The sequence below is a fragment of the Malaclemys terrapin genome, chromosome 5 (assembly GCF_027887155.1).
Source record: "Malaclemys terrapin pileata isolate rMalTer1 chromosome 5, rMalTer1.hap1, whole genome shotgun sequence".
In the NCBI taxonomy this organism is placed as follows: Eukaryota; Metazoa; Chordata; order Testudines; family Emydidae; genus Malaclemys; species Malaclemys terrapin.
In genome coordinates, this window is record NC_071509.1 from 57,953,461 (window position 1) to 57,974,890 (window position 21,430).

Consider the following 21,430-nt stretch of genomic DNA (forward strand, 5'->3'; position numbering starts at 1 on the left):
GGTTATTAGTTTGGTCTTATCAGATAAAATATTCAACAAAATTCAAGGGTATTGAGTATGGTTGAGGAATGGTACGAGAATATCCCAGCAAGTCTTTACAAGTTATGATTTAGTACCAAGAAATTGCCCTGCAGGAACTGGAACACCTCACTCCAAGAGGAAAGTTTTCTCATGGGTGTAGATATATTTCAAACAATACTAATATTTGGACTGTTAAAGCCAGTCTCTGCAAGCATTGTTACAACATGCACCCTGCTTCAGGTGCAATGCATTAAAAACAAGAGTGTGCCTTAAAACCAAAAGGACTGGATATGCTGAACGCCATAGTGCAGTTTGTTGTGACTGCCAAAAATGAAACTGCATAGATCGAAGAACATGCCCCTTAAGAAGCTGTATGTCTAGGTGTATTTTTATTTATTTATTCCTTCATTCTAAAAAGTTCTGTTGCTAAGGTTATGGGTCAGGTTTATCCCACTCCCCTGCATTAAAACCAGGCCTCAAGAATCCTTGGCAAGAAACAACGAAGTCTAATCTACCAAATTAACACCAGGCACAGCTTCATGGAGTGACCTACTTTAGCTTTAAGACAATTTGAGACATATGACAAAGAAAGCAACTTTATCACTCATTAACTTTTACCTGTGTTTCTCTTGCTAACAGTGAGCTGTCTATTCTAATTGAACCTACCATCCGCAGATCTTACAGGGACTCTGGATAACCGTAGTAGTTATCCATTAACACATGAGAGCAGAGAGAAAATGTCTGGTTTGGATATACAATGAAAAACTCCTCTAGTTTGTCACTGGGCCTGTCAAATACAGAATCTTCTGTAATATACACAGCCAGTGAGATTTCTCCTTCCAACTGCAGGTTTAATATTAATGACTGGTTGAACTCCATCACCTACATTATGCTGATGTCAGGCTGAAGGATCAAAATGTTTCTTTCTAGCCATAAAGTGATTTCCTGACCATTCGGTGTCCAAATGATGCATTGGCTGATGCAGAGGTTCGGGGCAGTCCTTTGTTTGAGCACGGACAGAGCTCCAGAGAGCTGCCCAGCAAAGCATGTCTATGTAGGGTTGACCAAGAAGTGATCATTAGTCTGAGGGAACAGGTTCGGCTGGACTGGTAAAGATGACTTACCAACATATTGACAAGAAATAAAGCTTCAGGAGGAATGATCAGGAGGCTTTAAAGTTCCTTGCAAGGGCACTCAAAGGACAAAAATTGTCACCTGAACACTTCACACACAGTTAGGCAAAGAACCCTCCAGATACAGAGGAAGATATTCTGTGCCTTGCTCTAGGGCAGAATTTAGGAAGAGCAATAACTTGATTAGATATGGAAAGAGGAAGTCCTGCTGATGTGAAAGCTATAACAGGTATGGAGAACTGAAGAGATATAGCAGAGGAAGGGGCCAAGAGTTACCCCACCATCCAGAATGAGCTGACTGCATCAAGTAACATCACTCACAAGGAAAGCATACTGGAGGGCACCAAAGAGAAGAGTGCAAAGTCTGAGATAGGTTATAGCCTTTAAGAACCTAGCCAAAGTGGGATGAGCCCCCCTACACTTGGCACTCCTAGTGGACTTCAAGAGCTGATGCCTGTCCCAAACAGGAGCTAGCTGAAAACCCTATTAATGATATCCAGGAGGAACTATATCAGAACGTATAGCCTTTGAGAGCCTGGCAAGTCCTACACCATTCCAGAGGAACAACCCAAGTTGTACAGTAAAGTATGTTGGTGTTTATGGGAATTCAGTAGAGTACAGAGCACTCCACCGAAAACAGTTGATGAAACTCCTTCCATAAAACAAACAGAGAACCACTGGTTTGTGATAAAGATGGAACTTTAAAGGAGGTGGTTCTACTTCTCAAAAAAGAAGAAAGCGACAGTTAAAGGATCTGCCCATTACAACGCATAATCTGGCATTGATCCTTCTGCTTTTGGATTGTCCACATCAGATTTTTAGTAGGAGAGGACGTGCAAGCATTTGGGGTGGGGCTGTTGCATATATGTGTGAACTCTCTCTGCTAGGCTTCTGAAAACAGCCTGAAAACATGCTTTCAGATCAGAGTACCTGGGAAGTATGTTAGCTTTTTAATACTTAGTAAAGCCTTGCATAGTACTAAATGAGGCAGAGCTAATTAATAATAACACACACACACACACACACACACACACTCTCTCTCTCTCTCTCTCTCTCTCTCTAAAACAGAGGTAATCTGTAGACATAGTTCTGTTCAGACATTGAATACAAGAGGTAAATTAAACATTGTTTGCTGCAAATGGTTTTCCTGTCTATCATCAGTCCAGCTCTTTACTGCATGGTTCTTTGAAATAAGGTTGGCCTCTTATTAAAATGGGAAGTATATGTAAACTTTATAGTAGAGACTAGTTACCAGTCAGCTTTACCAGTTGTGCATAGGGACAATGGAAACTCAGTTGGTTTCAATTCTATTAGACAAGCCATTCTTTGTGGAATAAATGGCATACATTCAGTGATCTAAGACTGCCTTATACTGTTACAGCCTGGTTTCTGTTCTAGTTTTAACTATTGGATTTTTTCCTAAAATACTCATTCATGGATAAAGGGAAGCGATAAATTAGTTAAAAAGGAAGTATTTCTTGATTATGAATGAATGGGTCAATATTTCAATTGTCACTTGAAGTTTTCTTGAAATACATTTCTAATAAAACTGTTTTTAAAAAATATTCACTGTTGTACAGGGAAAGCTATTTGAACAGATGGTAGATTTCATATTAATTTTTCTGTTATACTATTAGAGTATGCTGCAGCTGATCAAAGAATCTTACTGTTCTCCTTGGGAAACTATGAAAGGCTGAAAAAAATATTTGCCGTAATACTGGGCAAGGGAAGTCAGAAATAAGCTCTATTCTCTTGATTTGACTGGTTTTCTCCTTCAAAGGGGCCATGGAGAAGGATTTTAATCATGCCTCACCACATGTATAATTAAGGGGAGCATTTTATGCTTTTTTACATCAAATTGGGTGGGAAAAAGTCAAGGAAAATGCAGAGCAAGTTTTTCTGGATGAAGAATTGGGTGTATACTTTTCAAATGATAGTATATTACAAGTTTAGTCATTTATGTTCAAACTACCTTTGTAATTAATTAGTTACCTTATCGCAACAAGTAAGATCAACTATGTCACTTACTAGAACATTCAGTTTGAGTCTGAATGGCCAATAGGCCAACAAATTCAAGCCCCTCATTCCATCAAATCACCCAGTCCCTTTCCTTGCAAGTGGAGGATTGTACCTGTTAATGTTTTGTTCAGTCTAAGCAATGGGTCTTCTTTGAAATCCCTCGAGATGCACATGGGGAGTTGTTGAATGTTATCATGAAGTTTCGTATTTGTGGTATCCTAAGTTGTTCTCTCTGGCTTTCACAACTTTCAAATGATTTCAGTTCTATTTTCACTTAGCACCTATATATATTTAATCTTAATATATTTTCCTCACAGTACTGCCACACCCTCCTTCAGGCATTCTTTACTGGATGAGATTTGAGGACATTTAATTGGAACATAGCTAAATCAGAGATTTATAGTTGGGATAGAAATCAGGTTTATCCCTAAAAATGGTGCCCCTCCAGTGTCATGAAAACTGTGCTTTGAAGCTGGTGAGAGCTAGTTGTAGATATTGTTTGTAATGGAGTTCCCCATTCTCGTAAAGCCCTAATTGTTAGGGACTAAAGAACCTATAAACTGTTTTTGCCTTTTGAAATGAATTCCTTTTATTATATTATTCATCATGCATCCAATTGAAAGATGCAAATACTGTACTATTCAGACTCATCCAAGTTGCCTCTCATTTCTAGATTAGATTTATGGACACTGAAGATAGAAATCTAGTAGACATGGGCTGTCGTATAACCTCTGCCTCCTACTTAGAGAAAAGAGGATAAGGAAGAAGTTATTTAGAGCCAGAGACTCCTCTAGACCACCTGATGAGGTCTAAATCAGGTCAACAGCAACCTAAAGTGACTGCACTCCCACATTTTTTTCTGTAGTCCATGAAAACTGAGCAATTTCCTCAGCTTTAATGCACTAGCATCTGCATTGGCAAAAGCCACCACAAGTAGCATTTTTGATGACGTTTTCGTAAGAGGAAACCCAGACTAAACTAAATAAAAGAGAAGCTTCCAGAGTGTTGATGCACATTGAGATGCTGGACTGTTATGGTTCTTGCTTTAACTATTGTGTGGATTCCAGCACTTCTGACTGGGTTCAGATCTGTCACATATCTTAGTCACTAATGTTATAAAACTAACCTATTGGAATAATGGTAAAGTTTAATGCCTTGTTTTTAAGGAGTTTATTACCCTAATAGAAATTCTCTTACCAGAACTCGATGGCAGAACAGCTCTTTGAGGAGATGACATTTTAGTTGTGCACACATTTTTATTTTCACTTCCTCGCCTAGAGCGAAACACAGAAGGCACCACTTTCACCTTGGGAGCAGATATACTTCTTAGAGTGATAGGGCCTTCCTTGTGTATATTTTTATCTTGTGCTGCCCCAGTTTTAGCTGAAGAAACCTGTAAAACACAAACACTATTGTAAGAACAAGTTGTTTAACTTATTGCCTATAAAGTAGGTGGGGGGCGTTTAGCATCAATTACCAGAAAGAAAATTAGTCACAAAGGCAAGTGATTTCAAATAGGTGCTTGTTATCCAGGAAAGTTGGTCCAAGTTGGTCCAGGAAAGGAAGAAACACAGATGAACACTATCCTCTGCAATTCAGAGTTATGTGCATCTGCTAAATTCATTTTTAGAGGTCACATAATGGGTTGGGATATGAGGTGACACTAAATTCCAAATTGGTCATGGATACCTAAATTAAAGTCTGTGCAAAAGAGTGCTGCAACTCAGGTTTAATTTAAATCGAATTCTGAATGTCTGGTTTATCTGGAAAAAGAAGAACAGGAGTACTTGTGGCACCTTAGAGACTAACAAATTTATTAGAGCATAAGCTTTCGTGGACTACAGCCCACTTCTTCGGATGCATATGCGAAAGCTTATGCTCTAATAAATTTGTTAGTCTCTAAGGTGCCACAAGTACTCCTGTTCTTCTTTTTGCGGATACAGACTAACACGGCTGCTACTCTGAAACCTGGTTTATTTGGGTACAGATAGGAATCAAGTAGTTTATTTCAAAATACATTCATGGTAAAGTAGTAGTTCACATGTGGGCTAAAGAACTGAATGCAATGCAATTAGTGGCATCCTACAAGTCTTCATGGCTACATTAACATAAAAGATTCCCAGTTTGGTCATTTAAGAAAAGTTGCCAGCAATCAGAATCTCAGTAAGGATATTAACTGGATTACTGATTTATCTAAATAATTCTTTTCACACCCAGAGGAGACTATACTTATTGTAACTTTAAGGAATGGATGCAGGGCATGTTCAAGAGATAGCACTGGCTCAAGCTGAATGCCTCATTTGGCGTTGCGCTAGTTTCACCACAGAACTCTCTCACTTTTAACTAGCACAAGCTCAGAAACACATGTAGTATAGGAATGGGTATCAAAATATAAATCACCTCGTCATGCTCCCGCACATTTTGTGGATTTTTGTTCACAATGATTTAATCGTACAAGAAGGGAACCAAACCCACTTTGACTTGAGCCATAGTTCAGACTCATTTCCAGAAATTTGTACTAAAGACAAGATCACTTTCCTCCCCATGAGAACCTGATTAAAGAAACTCCAGTGCAATATTCCAATTATTCCATCTAAACAGAGGGAATTTAGTCTTAGGACTTGCAAATCTTAAAATCTTGACAGTGTGATGTATACCTCCCTCAGAAACCATGAGAAATGAACATTTCAAATTTGTTAAACAGCTAGATTCTTACTCATAACAGAATGTTATTTTAGCCTTGAATTCATCCAAGTGTCAAAATGTACTAAACTGCCAGCATATTTTACAGGTGATAAACTCTGTCTCAGTTTAACTGTCTTACTCAAGGCAATAAAGACCAAAGGAATTGAACCACAATATGGCCATAGGTACAGTATAAGAAACTAAAGAGACAGTAGATGAAAACCTGGCATTATTGAAGTCAATTGGGATTTTGCCATTGACTTCCATGGGGCCAGGATTTCACTCTAGACCAGAGTTCCTGGCTCCCAGTCAGTTACTTAGATTATACCTCTCCTGACCTATTCAATAGGTTCATGCTGGCAAATATTACAAAGGAAGACATACTCTATATCAGTGAGATAATGAAGTCATGACAGATACATTTTAGACTTGATATTTGTTTAGCTGAGGTAGTGTAACTAGTGACTCTCTCACCTCTAAACAATAAAATGTGTCCAAAAAAATATTTTTTTTCTGGTTGGTTTTAGATACCTACTTTTGACTAGTTTATGAGCATCCTGAATTTCATGTACACCAAGCATCCAATGTAAGTGTGGATTACATAATTCCCATAAATTATCCTGATTTGGATATTATCCAATTTTATAACCAAGTAATTTAATTTCTGGTATGAGAAACTTATCTTGAGCTTTAAAATCCAAATATTTTTCATTTAAAATGTTGGTAGTGTTAGAGTGTGAAGATACTCAAAAAGTTAATGTGCACATTGTAATGAAGTGCACAGAAATAAAGATGTATTTTTAAAAGGTTCCATACAAGTCACACTGTAGAACTTCACTTATATCAGATTCTCATACACCATTTTGAAAATCCATGCCTGCTAGCCATATTCAGAGTATTTTTTACATACAGTAGAACAGGACTGAGGCTGAACAGATGAACACTTCCTTTAAAAAAAAAAAAAAAAGTTATGTAGATGCATGTTTTAAGTAGTTAGCAAACAACTGAGATGGCAGGATTCCTTTCAAGATTTTCCCTCTCCCTCAGTATTATGGAGGCAGAATTAACTCCATAGTCAAGGTTGTATTGAGATTTACAGATTTAAGAAACACTCACAATTTCCATTCACGGCTGTACAATGTACGTTTCCAGATTTAACATATGCAAATCAGTTAATTGAACAGTAGATGCATAAACTTACCAAGGGAACAGGGTCAACTTCAAATGTCTCATTTGCTGGATCTTTTATTACCTCTTCCGTTTCCAAAAGAGTTCCCAAATTGCAATTTTGCTCATTTTCAGCTCCAGTCCAGTAGGTACTTGTGACACATGGCTGTGCCAAGGACTTTTTGCTTTCCATTTTGTCATTCAGTTTCCCTTTTGAGTTCTGTACACATGTTACAACTGCAGCAGAAACAGAGGAGGATGTTGAATTGGAGGAGCTTGCTTTGTCAATGTCTTCTGGAGTCTGCTTTACTAGAAGTGTTTTTGGAATTTTGTGAGAAGCGTTCTTTGAATGAGTTGTAGCATGTACAACTTGGCTAGGAAAGAGCTGTTTATTAAGAGGTTGCTTATGAGGCTTAGTCATTGGTATTTCTGCTTTAGTATCTCTGTCTAAATCACGTTTTTCCCTCAATGCTTTGATGGAAGAGGGCAATTGCCTTGGGGAAGAAACTGGTGAAGATGATGAGGCAGTAGAGAGTTGAGGGGATCTCGGAGATATTTTTAATGAAGCATTATCTTTTGACTGTAACACAGCTCTTGATATAACTTTTGGCTTCACATTTTTAAAGTTTGGTTTTGGAAAGCTAACAATCTCAGCTTTTCTAGCTTTGGTTATTGTTGAAACAATAAGAGACTGATTTTTTGGTTTCACTGCAATTTGTTCAGAACTAGTTTTAAGTGAAATCTTTCTATTGCATCCTCTCATTAATGCATCATTCTTTCCCAGTTTACAAGGCCCAACTCCAGCTTCTGCCAAAGCTGAAACAGAAAATTTTGGTTTTTTTGATCCTGTCATAGGTGTAGAAATACATGAATCAGGACTGGTTTCACCAGCTGTTGGACTGAAGACCACAAAAGTTGCCTCACATTTCAGCTCAGCTGTAGCAGCCCCTTCTGGTTTTGGTATAGTGCTTTGTAGTGATTCAGACACTGCAAAATAGCTGGGTACATCTCGGAGAGCAGTGTTTTTAGCAGAGACATTTTGTTCTTTGGCTAAACGTTCACTCACTTTGTTTACCACCTGTTCTTGGTCTATACTTGCATCAAAATTCTGTATTGGTAAAGCACATAAATCATTTACAGAGTAATTAATTACCATTCTGGTTGGAGATGTGTCAGTTTCAGCATGTTCAGGTGTGCTATGCAAATACTTTTTAAAATCTTTATCCATATTAAAATGCTCTGGTGACACCGAATTCTTAGAGTGACAATCTAACCATTCAGCAACTAGTTTTAAGGACTGCATTTCCATTTCTTGGGACTCTCTCTTTTGTGGTGCCACATCGACATAATTGGTGCCTTTTAGAGACTGTTCACTAACCCCTCCAACATCTGGAGAAGCAAGAGGTAGTACTACCAAATCTGAACAATTATTTGATGGGTTTGGGCCCCCTGAAGCTTCCAGCACAGATGAACTAGGAGGTTTTTCAGGGCTACTTGTCTCAAAACTTTTTCTCATATGCATTTCATCAGAAGAGATGGATGTCAGAGGGAGAAATGCATCTTCGTTTTCACTTCCCATAGTCTTCCCCATGTTTTTAGCCATATCAAGAGATTCATTGACACCAGTGACCTCTAATGCCACATGAGCAAAACCTACTTCATTTTCGATTTCAGAGTTTTTGCTCCATTCCAAAGGGGTAAAATGCATTGTACAGTTACAGTCAATCTGTCTATAAGGCACTGGTTGATCAGTACTTTGATTCTGCACTCCTTTTAGAGCAAGGTTCTCTTTTAAGAGGCTGGTTGGTTCTTTTAAGTTATGGTTCAAGACATAAACACAAGTCTGTTCAGTTGCAGGACACACATATGTGGCATCAATATCACTCAATGAAGCACCCCTACAGATAAATTCACCCCCAGTCTTTTGTAGATCAAGTGCTCCAATACATTCCTGATTTAAAGAAATAGTTGTGAAATCATTTACATCCTTAAAATCCATATTATCTTCATGCTCAGCCATTTTATTACACTGGCTAGCTGAATTTCCATTTATATTGGTGGTATGATTAATTGAGGGTGGTGTAGTTGTGTTACATGTAAATTTATTTCCATTTTCATCACTGATAAATACGGGAGACTGCAAGCCATTCTTTGCCTTATTTTCTGATTTTTCAACATTCATTCTGAGTTTTAATTTAAAACTTTTGTCATCTTATTTTCACTTAAAATTCTAGAAAACGCAGGTTCTTCTGAGTGTTGGAGAATGCAAAGCTTGGCCCCAGAACAGTTCAGTTTCGTTATAAGACACTCAAGATGCAGTTCTTCTTGCTTACATGCTCTTCACGTATATCCACAAATCTTCTACAACTTGAACCCCTTATGTATTCTAAAATTAAAAAGACATGAAAGTTAGCTGAACCAGAATTTAATACCAGACATTTCATAGGCTGCTTAGTCTTTGAAAAAATTGTAATTTTTACAAATGGAAATCCTTTTGCCTTAAAAAGTAATCAAATTGAAATGTTCAACAGCCCTACCAGATAAACATTTCAGAGTATCTGCTAACGAAAAGGTAACTTCTTAAACAAGTAAATCTAGATTATAATCCTCATTTCCACACACCCCCATCCCCCACAACTCCAGTACCACTCCTGCATTTAACGGGGGAGACAAAGTATCAAGTAGCTGTCCACAATGTGTCAACATTTTCTGAAACTGAAAGGCAACTGTGTGGTAATTGGAAGCCAGAAAACAAAACTGAGTAACTCAAGAATCAGTGAAGATGTTGCCTCTACACATCCTTCATTTTTATTATTCTGCATTTAAAATGATCAGCTGTTTAGAGCTGTACTACATGTGCCTCCTCTGCTGAAGATTCATACAGTTGATAAATATTTTAGTAGAGTCATCAATGGTTACTATTTCTCAGCAAGTAGACGGAGATTTCTGAACCACCACAAGTCTTACTCTAAGTTTTTTATAGGATGTTCCAAACTTTTTACTATGCCCCAAGCATCTTGTTTTTTCCCATATCAAGAAAACATTCTGGCTTTTTGTAATTGAGTGTTTGAGACATATTTCTGTGCCCACAAAGTATTGTTTAATACCTCCCTGTTTCACTCTCATGTAGTAAGAGCACATTTCATATCAGTCACTGTTCAGGTCAAAACTTGTCAACCAGTACTGCAATGAGCTATAAGCATGTCCCAACCTAATTCAGTATAAAATACCTGCTATGAGGAAGGAGGACACTAGTATATAGAAGTCCTTGTGACCTTCTTTTCTCACCTCTTTATAGTTACCATAAGCACAGAGGAGCAAAGCAAGGGACAGAGGGGCATTAAGGAGAGGCCCTGTTGGTAGGGACCTATTCATAAGGCTTTTAAGAATTGCTGTATGCACATTTCTATAGGATACTGAAGGTCACCTGAGTTAGCATAAGTTGTAACTATATACCTTTCCCCCAGACAATCAAAGTGTTTACACACAAAAAAAACTTGGTCAGCTACATTGCTACGTTTTGTACTAAGAGAAAAAAATGTTACACACCCTCCTTTTTGACAGACATGACTTGGGGGCAGTCCTAATGTGCATAAAGTATTGCACAACCATTGAAAGTATAATTAGTATTAACATAAGATGAGAAGATAGCTTTGGTGCTTATATAATCCATCAAAAAAGCAGTGTCGAGAATGTTAAGGTTACATAGCTGTCAGTCACTTGAGTCAAATGATTAAATTAATGTTGCATACATAAACCTACGTTTTCTCTGTGTGTAAATTGTACTACAGCGCTGTGTTGTGACTACACTGTAGTCTAGATTACAGACTTACATGACCATGCTGATGTAAAATTCTTAGCATCTACTATCATGTAGTATGAATAGCAGTCTATAAAAGACCTCGCATACAATAGTTACAGTGAATTAGGTAAGGGCTACCCCTCCCCGCATAATTTGCTTGACACCTTACTAAACTATAAAATCAGTTATTCAAAATATAGCATGCAATCATGTAATTCAAGATCATATAGCAAAACAAAGTTATTTCCTGATTTGAATGCTTACCTGTGCATGCAATCAATTTTAGATCAAGTTATGGATTTTTTTTGTAGCTATTTGACTAGAAACCACAGGGGTCCACACATTGGAAACAGAAGAAGTGTCATTGCACAGTCAGTCAACCATGCATGCTAGTCCACTCTGCCTTTCTGAGTAAGGTTGGTCAATTGTTGATGAAGAACCCTTTTACTGTTTACAGTAGTAACGTTTACGTCCATGCACAAAGGATGTTTTCAAATATTTAATCAAAACTGGTTTTCCCATAATATCTCAGAAGACAATTTCACTCATAAGTATTTACCCCTTCCAGCAAAAATCTGATTAGAACTATGAAGAAGATTTATGTTATTTCCTAAAAAGGTGTTCTTTCCACTCTCACTAGAGGCTGAGCTGTTTTTGCTGCAACCTTTAGTGACAGTTGACACTCAGCTACAAGAGGTGAAGTTTTCAGACCAACAGCAGAGTTTGAAGTGACTGAAAAGGTCATATCAGAAATGCATACATAACCTTAATGACAGCATTAACTAGTGCTTGCTATAAATATCCACACAAAGTTAGACATGATATAGCCCAAAAAAATTGCATTTGGTAAAGCATGTACACATTTTACTTTACTGTCTTAATTTACAAGTGCACGGAGTGATTATTTTTCATTCTAACTTTATTAAACAGGAAATCTGCTAAACAATATAGTCAGTGTATGACCTTATCCAATTCAACCAGTTTAATGCTGAAGTCAGAGGAAACAAGATTAAACTGACTTAAGTAAAACAGCACACAAATAACTTCTGTATATCTGTGCAGAAATTAATTCTTTGAGATCCAATGCACCATTGAATAAAATAAACAAACAGTGTACTGAAAGGCAGACTGTGATAAGTAGAGCTGAATAGGAAACATTTCCAGTCTCTCAGAAATGTAAAATAAACTTGCATTCCTCATCAGAATGAACCTGAGACCTTGAAGTTTCTCAGTTAAACAGCCTTCTGGTTGGTATATTCACCTGGAATCTGGGACACCCACATTCAAGTCCCTACTACAATAATATTTAATTATTTCCTGGCAAAAATGTTTAGTTGAAACTAGTATGTTCCCACAAAAAGTTTCTTTTGATAAATTTATATTTTTGATTAAAAAAAGTACACTGAGTTTCTCATTCAGCTCTGATGAGTTTTGTCTCACTTGTAACAGTAATTTAAACCCATGTTCCAGGCCTTCAATAGCAGCTCCATTCATGTAGCAGTCCGTGTTACAAGGTGACAACTGATCAAGTTTTTAAAGTATACAAATAGCACATATAACTGCACATACGTGACCTATTGTAGATTTGTAAATTCTAGGGCCAGCTGGTATGACTGTGATCATCTAGTCTGACCTCCTGTGTAACAAACTGTAGAACTTGCCAAAGTAATTCTTCGAACATCTTTCAGAAAGACATCCAATCTTGATTTAAAAGTTGCCAGTGATGGAGAATCCACCAAAACCCTTCATAAATTGTTTCCAGCCAATGGGAGCTGAGAAGCCAGCGCTCTGGGCAGAGGCAGTGCATAGAGCTGCCTGGCCATGCTTCCACCTAGCAGCTGAGCAAGGGGGATGTCACCACATCCGGGAAGCCCCACAAGTAAATGCTGCCCAGAGCCCACCTCACTCCATCCCATGCTCCAATCCCCTGCCCACTCCCACATCCAAACTCTGCTGCTGGGAGGTTGGGGGGGGGGGGGGGGCCGCGCGGGAGCCCAACACTGCCCAGCACCAGCCGCTGCAGAAGTCACAAAATTTGTGACTTACATGACAAACTCACAGCCTTAAATGTAATTTCTCTACTCCTACTCGTGATTCCCATTTATCCATCCTGGGATCACTTTAGTCCTTCAGCCATAGTGTTGCATTGGGGGCTCATGTTCAGCTAATTATTCACCTTGATCCCAGGTCTCTAAGAAAAAAAAAAAAAGAAAAGAAAAGAAAGAGTCACTGCTTCCCAGCATAGAGTCCCCCATCATGTAAGCATGACCTGATTTCTTTGTTCTCAAGTGTATGACTTCATATTTTGGCCATATTATAATGCATATTGTTTCCTTGTGCCCAGCTTACAGTGCAATCTAGATTGCTTGGTATCAGTGACGTGGTCTTTTGATTATTTACCTCTTCCCCAATCTTTGTTACTGAAACTAAAATCAGTAATAATTTTATGCTTTATTTCAGGTCACTGATAAAAGCAGTAAATAGCATAGTGCCAATGATCAGTCCCTACAAGACCTGTTATGAGAAATGAGCCTACAAATTTACTCTAATTGTGAGCTCAACTGTAAAAAGTACGCAAAAGTTCCTAAGATGTCACAACAAATGTTGATGGGAAAAGTATGAAAAGGAGACAGACTAAATTAGTCTAAAACAAAAAGACCTATGACTCAAGCACTGTGTTAAGATCATGCTTGGTAAATAAGAAAGTGTGGGTCCTTAAAGAAAGACTTTGAGGGGGAAGAGACTGAAGCGAGCTTCATCATCATGGCTGTAACCTCCACCATTTCCTGGGCCTGTGTCATCTTGATACTGAAAGATGTCCTGACCAGAATGGGCAAGAGAAGGAGCCACATGAATCCCAACCACCACCTGAGATGAAGTGGGATTGGACTTGAACAGCTCCAGCTCATCTCAACTAACTTCCCTCCCACCAACCCCCAAAAGGACAGTTGCCACCATCTTTGATACTATCTAAAGACTTTCTAAAAAACCTCTTGAGGGAAAGGGAACAAGAAAGGTTAAAATGAAATACTTCAATATGTAACATTTTAAATGCTTTGTTTTTCGTTCTTTTCTGTACTTTAACGAAAGGTTAAAAGGATTTTTAGTGGTGTGTTTGCATGGTACTAAGCAGGCTAAGGTCTCTGTATATCAAACCCCAGACCTTGTTTAACATGGTTTAATGTTGGATAGAACTCTGCCGGTCCCGGCCCAGATCAAAAAGGAGGAGGGTTGGTCGATGGGGCAGCTTCCCATCACCGTAAAAAAAAGTCTAACTACTTGCATATACCACATAAACCAAAAATTACGGCCTGAGGAGAATGGAAAGCATTCAGATGTGCATATGACAGCATATGAGCAAATCCATCAGGAAGTCACCCACTTGATGGCCCAAATTCTGACAGCCAAAAAGTGTATATCCATAGCTACCCGGAATGTATGAACTCTAAATAGTGCAGGAAAATTAGCACAGGAAATCAAAGAAATGGATAGATATAAAATTGATATACTAAGACTTTGTGAAGTTAGATGGAAAGATCAAGGTATGATAACATCTGGAGAAAAAACAATGTTCTATTCAGGTGGAACCAAACATGAGAGAGTTGTAGGAATCATCATGAATAGCGCTGCAAAGAAATCACTTATGAATTGGCAGCCAATATCAGATAAGCTACTGGCAGCTAGACTCCATTCTAGGCACATTAAGTGCACGATAGTCCAGGCATATGCCCCTACAAATGATGCAGATGAAGAGGACAAAGATTCTATTTGGACAGAATTGAACAATGTAATGACAGAAATACCAAACCACAATCTTGTCCTGGTTATTGGAGATTTTAATGCCCAGATCCGAAATGAAAGAAGAGGTTGGGAAACCATCATTGGCTCACATACAACTGGAATGATGACAGACAACGTCACAAGACTTCTTGAATTGCCGAAAACAATCTTAGCATCTGCAATTCTTTCTTCCAACATAACACACAAAAAGACATGGATTTCACCAGATGGTCATACACAAAATGAGATCAATTATATCTGTGTTAGTCAGAGGTGGAAATCATTATCAGTGTTGGACACGAGTATTCAGAGGAACAGATATAAGGAGCGATCACTACTTGCTGAAAGCAAACATCAAATTGAAGTTTAAAGCGCTCAAAAAGAAAACACAGACTCAGATTATTCAATACACAGAAACTACAAGATTGCAGGATACAAAAAGAGTACCAGATAGAAGTCAAGAACAGGTTTGATGCCCCTAAATATCTTGAAGAAAATGAAGTGGAAAAGTACAGGGATCTTTTCAGAACAGCTATGCTAGAAGCAGCTGAAAAGATAATTGGTAGAAAGAGAGGAAGCAATAAAGAACAGTGGATCTCAGAAGAAACATGGAAAATTATAGACAAAGAAGAAAACAAAAAGCTCTAGTACTACAACATGCGACTGAAGAAATAAAACAAACCTACAGGAACCTTGACAAAGCAGTAAAGAAACAATGCAAAAAAAGATAAGTGAAATTGGATAGAAAGTAAGGCTGGTGAAGCTGAAGAAGCAGGGGAAAGAAACAATACAAGAACAGTCTACATGATCCTGAAACAGTTAACAGGATATGGATCAAAATTCAGAAGTGTCCCAGTGAAAGGGAAATGAGGATAAATTTTGAACACACAGGAGGAACAAGAAAATAGATAGGTGGAACACGTCAAAGTAGTGCTAAACCAACCAGAATCAATTACAAGACTGGAATTTAGCAATGACAAACCATTAGATTATCTAGATACAGATGTATCGGAGGTAAAAAAAAAAAATCAAAGTAGTAAAAAAAGCATTGCAGAAGCTGAACAACAAGGCACCTGGGTTGGACAGCATTCATCCTGAGATGCTTAAATATGGAAGCAAAGACATGGAATCAGTCATCTGTTTGCTGTGCAACAAAATATTGATGGAGGAGAAAGTGCTGGAAGAATGGACCCTCGGAATCATAATCAAGTTACCAAAGAAAGATGAGCTAAACAATTGGTCAAATTGGAGGGAAGTTACACTTGTCTGTCTGTCACAGGAAGAGTACTAGCAGCAGTCCTCCTGAACAGAATGAAAAGGAAAGAGGAATACTGTCCTATGTGAACAACAATCTGGATTTAGACACAGGAGATCGTGCACAAATGCTATTTTCGCCTTGAGATGGATTTTGAGAACAATTGAATTCCAAGGCAGCCTTGCCATTAATTTTGTGGGTTTTCAAAAGGCATTCGATAGTATAAACAGAGAAACAACATGGAAAATTGTGGAATATGGAATTCCAACAAAAATCAATCAATATTATTAAGGCATTCTATGCCAACTCAAAATGCTGCATTAAAATAGATTGAGTAAGCCATTCAGCATCAAGATAGGTGTAAGGCAGGGGTGCATCCGGTCTCCTTTTTTGTTTATGCTAGTCATCAACTATGGATTAAAACAATGCTACAGTGATAGATATGGCCTAAAATGGAACAATTCAAGGCTATTTGAGCTAGACTTTGCGGATGACATTGCTCTTATCAAAGATGCCAATGGACTACAAAAATGCACAAACCAAGTAAAAGTAGTAATGAAGAAGCTAGGTTTGAGATACAAGGCAAAGAAATGTAAAGTCATGTTAATGGGGACTACAGGGACAGAAATCAAAACTGAAGAGGAGAAATTGGAGAAGGTGGACAATTTTACGTATCTTGGAAGTACCGTCAGCCAAGATGGTACTAGTTCCGAGGCAAGAAGAAGAAGAAGAAGAATCGGGAAGGCAAACGCTGCATTTGGAAAACTCAAAAACAACTCCCAAGACAAAACTGAATGCGTACAAAGTAATTGTTATTGCCATCGCAACCTATAGCAGTGAGATATGGCAACTTGCCAAGAAAGATACGTGAAAACTGGACCCATTTCATCACAAATGTCAAGAACATTGGGAATAGCAGAGATAGGAAGACAAACAAAGAAGTCAACAGTTACTGGGCAAGGCACCCTCTCACAAATAATCTACAAGAGACGACATCAGTGGCTGGGATATGTGCTGAGAATGGAAAAAGAACGCTTACCAAACACCACCCTGGAATAGAAGCCAGAAAACGCAGGAAGAAAGAGGAAGACCACGAATAAATTAGAAACAAACAGTTCTGAACAACATCAAGCACCTCAACATGAAATGGGAAGATTTGGAGAGAAGGGCAGCTGACAGGCAAGGATGACAAATGGAGGTAGCCCAATGTGCAGCAAAGCATGGGATGGACTAAGGTCTAAGGTAAATGTTGGATAGTGACTGGGTTATGTTCCCACCATTGACACTTTTATTCCATCTAAAATAATACAACAGACTCCATTAGAAACACATCAGTGATGATCCCCACATTATAATTACATCAGCTAATTTTTATATCCATTTAGTGTGTACATACTCTTGCTAACTTTCATCTACCTACTGTTACCAACACTAGAGAAAATATGGCAGTGTAGCTTTAATGCAAGCTAGCTGCATCAATCAGATCCACCGCTACTGTGGGTACGTACTTGGGTTGCTATCCTGTGGCATAGCCCAAATCGCTGCATCTTCACTGTGTTAGATTAAAGCTAGCTTAGGTATGCTTACCAACATAGACGTACCCTAAGAGCTGAATAATATTACGAAGGAACCAGAGACTAGAACAAGTTGATTTTCTGTATTTCCCCTAATTCAGAAGTGTACATTTATACATTCAATGATTTTCAAATTATGAGACGATATCATAAATCTGCCAGGGATATGGGCAACATAAGTTATCACATTTGAAGGCTGTGAAGATGAAGGAAGGGAAAGAATTAAATTTAGTACGAGGATATAACTAGGATAGGATGAAGTTAAAATGACTCCTTTTTGAATGGATAGGTCTGACCAACCAATCATGCATGACATCTCTGTTCTGAAATCTCTCTCCTAGATTCTCCGCATTTGGGCTGGCCGTGATTTTCAATATTGCATCTTGAGACCCCTGGCTACTTTCCCTACCCCTCCTGTAGCTACTCATTCAGAAGCCAGTGTTTCCTATACCCTCTCTTTTGCAAGGGATGAAGCTTAGAGAGGCAAGAGCCAGCACTCAAGTTGATGGACACAATGGACTTGGCTAGGAGCCACGGCATATGGTAGTATCAAAGATATGGTATTGAGAACTTAAAATGCTGTACTTTCTAGTACTGTTGTTACTGTATCATAATACTGTAACTACACAATAAATACCGAGTCACATTAAGCAGTGATTTATAGTTTGTGTGCTAATGGAAGTTGCCTTTGTTAGCTTTGTAGGAAAAGAAACCAATGCCAGCCATTTGCCTATACCTCCCAACACTTACATCAAAGCTAAGATCAAGCACTTTGTTTTCCTCCATTTTCAAACAAATATTCTTACCCCCCCCCCCAAATCTCTTTCAACTAGTGGTTCATTAATGGAGAAAGAAGGCTAATAAGTTCTGGTGCTCATGAGACAGCTGTCTTTTTGCTTACATAGGAGCTGATAGCTTCTTTGTGTCTGTTTTTCCACTCTCCATTTCTTGGAATGTTTTCTAGTATCTTAAAAATGTTGTGTTTAAACTTGGAAAAAATTACTGTGTCATTTTTGCCTTGAAGGACATTTTGAATTCTGTCTTTTCAGCTTGTTCAATGCAAATCTTTCCCTATTGTTTTTTCCCTTGAATACTGTCAAGGTAGTTGGGATACCTGATCTATCCTAACCCCTTCTCAATTATCTCTTCCTGCCCCAATCACCTGGTTCTTCCCACTCCTCAGCCTTCTACTTATCACAAAATTCCCCCAGACATACCCCACTTGCTTCTCATCCTATCCAAGGTCAGTCTATACTTCTTGTTTTTCCTTTTGGATGAGGAAAGGGCCTATAGAGGGCCTGTCAGGAGAAGTGGTCCCTATGTCTTCAACAAAAGCCAGACCAGAGGCATTGTCTAAGGTCCCCTCTTCTAAAAAGAGGATCATGGGGAAGGAGAGTAGCAACAAGAATCTCTCCTCTGTCTGAGGCCCTACAAAGTATGAAGGATGTCTGAATAAATGCTCAACTCTCACTCACATGGCAGAGCTCCTCAGTGAAGATGAAGTGACTGCAGGGACACTTCTTGCATTCTTGTCTGATGACACATGCTCCTCAACAGGTAAGAGCTGCTGCCTGCTACAAGTCTCCTCTTGACTGACAAGTTTAAGACTTTGCATAAGAGACTGTTAAGGAGAATACATAAAACAGGAATATAAACCTTGGAAACAGCACAGAAGGCACCAATACCACCAGGTTGCAGGCAAGGAAGGAGGGCGTAGAGAACGTCATTCAAGTAACAAAAGGTATTCCTGACTCGCAGAAAAAATATTTTCATTTTCCAAGTCATAAGCTTGAACCTATTTGGAAATCAAGGCAGAATTGTGGTCTTAGCTGTCTAATGCAAACACATTCATAGTACTAGAATTTCTACTTGATCATCAGAAAATAGATTACAATTGCATAGTATGTTTTGCACTACAAACAATGGGTGTTAAAAGTCAGTTAGCATCAGGTCATGTCCCTGAAACTCTTGGCATTACCACATTCTGGTGTGGAATCCCCTCTTTCTTGAATTATATGCCCCTACCCTCCAACCCCCCAACCCGCAGTATAGATAACTATGTAATCCAATAATAATGTATATACTGTGTGACAGACCCAGACCAGAGGGGTAGAGGAGTCTGGTAGAGGGCAAAGATATTGGTCACTGGATGAGTAGTTTTCTGTTCCCTGAGTGACCAGAGCAGGGGCTGCATTAGAGTAATCAGGAACCTGCTAGAACCAGTTAAGGCAGGCAGGCCAATAAGGACACCTGGAGCCAATTAAGAAGAAGCTTCTAGACTCAATTAAGGCAGGCTAATCAGGGCATCTGGGTTTTAAAAAGGAGCTCACTTTAGTTGTGGTGGGAGTGCGAGGAGCTGGGAGCAAGAGGCACAAGGAGCTGAGAGGGTGTGCTGCTGGAGGACTGAGGAGCACAAGCACTATAAGACACCAGGAGGAAGGTCCTGTGGTGAGAATAAGGAAGGTGTTTGGAGGAGGCCATGGGGAAGAAGCCCAGGGAGTTGTAGCTGTCATGCAGCTGTTACAGGAGGCACTATAGACAGCTGTAGTCCACGAGGCCCTGGGCTGGAACCCGGGTTCCCCCCAAACCTCCCAATTGACCTGGACTGTCGGTTCTCCCAGAGGGGAAGGTCTCTGGGCTGTTCCCCAACCCACATGGTGAATCTCTGAGGCAAGAAAATCCGCCAATAAGCGCAGGACCCACCAAGATAGAGGAGGAACTTGGTCACACTGGTGTCAGGAGTGGGAGCTTGGGGCGCACAGCGCAGCGGAAGAAGGAGGGTGATTTAAACAAAACAAAAAAAAGGGAGAGGGTTTATTTTTTTTCACCACAATGGATGATGTAGTGCAGGCACTAATACAAGCTACGGCGGCCCAGCAGGAGGCTACCCGTGTCCAGGCAGCCGCCCAACAGGAGGCAGTGCGGCTGCAGCAAGAGACTAATCGCCTGCTGATGGACCAGGCTGCTCAAGACCGAACTATGTTGTGGGAACTGGTAAACCAGGTAAAGTCCCTTACAGAGCTGAATCGCGGCAATGATGGGACGTGGCTCATACGGGCCAGCCATTGGCTGCAGAAAATGACACGGGAGAATGATGTAGAGGCATACCTTCTGGCCTTTGAGAGGACAGCCCTACGGGAGGCCTGGCCTCGAGATCAGTGGTCTGGCATCCTTGCCCCATTCCTGTGTGGGGAGGCCCAGAAGGCCTACCATGATCTGCCTGAAGAGGCTGCAGCAGACTACCCCCAGCTGAAAGCAGAGATCCTGGCCAGATCTGGGGTAACGACGACAGTGCGGGCCCAGCAATAACACGGTTGGAGGTACCAGGAAGACAAAACCCCGTGGTCCCAATTGTATGACCTTATCCATCTCGCACGAAAGTGGTTGCAAACAGAGTCCCGGAGTCCAGAAGAGATACTAGCGGTTCTGATCATTGACCAATACATGAGGGAACTACCACCAGACCTTCGTGCCTGGGTAAGCCAGAAGGAACCCTCCACCTATGACGAGGTTGTTGCTCTGGTAGAGAGGCGAAGGACAGTGAGGGAGCTGACCCGACCAGTTAAGGAAGAAGCACCCCAGCTTAAACTAGCAGCACCAAACCCTAAAGTTTGGGTGACTGGGCCACCAGGAGGGCCCAGGTGGAAAAAGAGAGAGGCTGAAGGCCCATTAGAGGCCACAAAGAGTCTGAGCACTGAGGGAGAAGAGGATCCTGATGTTAGACTGCCCAAACCAAGAGACCGGCGAACGCCTAGGGCTCCATACAGATGTTATGCCTGCGGGGAGTGGGGACACATAGCTGCACAGTATCCCAATGCTGAGGAGCCTATGCAGTGTAACCTGGGAAACTTGGCAGATCCATGCTTCCTAATCCACCTTGTGGGGGTCTCACTAACCCCACATATGTATACCAGACCAGTGAAACTAAATGGGGTAGGGACCACGGCACTGGTTGATTCGGGGAGTGCTATCACGCTCATCTCAGGGAAGCTCG

The 21,430-nt window shown here is 39.9% G+C and overlaps 2 protein-coding genes across 6 annotated transcripts in view; one reads left to right on the top strand and one right to left on the bottom strand.

Moving 5' to 3' along the window:
- MTUS1 (microtubule associated scaffold protein 1) overlaps positions 1 to 21,430 on the bottom strand; it is a 213,705-nt gene that overhangs the window by 154,853 nt on the left and 37,422 nt on the right. For 4 of the 5 annotated variants that reach the window (XM_054029300.1, XM_054029296.1, XM_054029298.1 and 1 more), the window contains exons 2-3: positions 7,060 to 9,411; positions 4,371 to 4,566 (exon numbers count right to left, since the gene is read on the bottom strand). In XM_054029300.1, the coding sequence (XP_053885275.1) occupies positions 4,371 to 4,566; positions 7,060 to 9,207 (2,344 nt within the window). In that variant the 5' untranslated portion in view covers positions 9,208 to 9,411. Of the gene's footprint in view, positions 1 to 4,370; positions 4,567 to 7,059; positions 9,412 to 12,873; positions 13,019 to 21,430 lie in introns of all 5 variants that reach the window. The other variant, XM_054029299.1, reaches the window with a different exon arrangement.
- LOC128838514 (uncharacterized) overlaps positions 16,418 to 21,430 on the top strand; it is a 50,698-nt gene continuing 45,685 nt past the window's right edge. The window contains exon 1 of the mRNA XM_054030767.1: positions 16,418 to 16,667. Within this exon, the coding sequence (XP_053886742.1) occupies positions 16,418 to 16,667 (250 nt within the window). The remainder of the gene's footprint in view (positions 16,668 to 21,430) is intronic.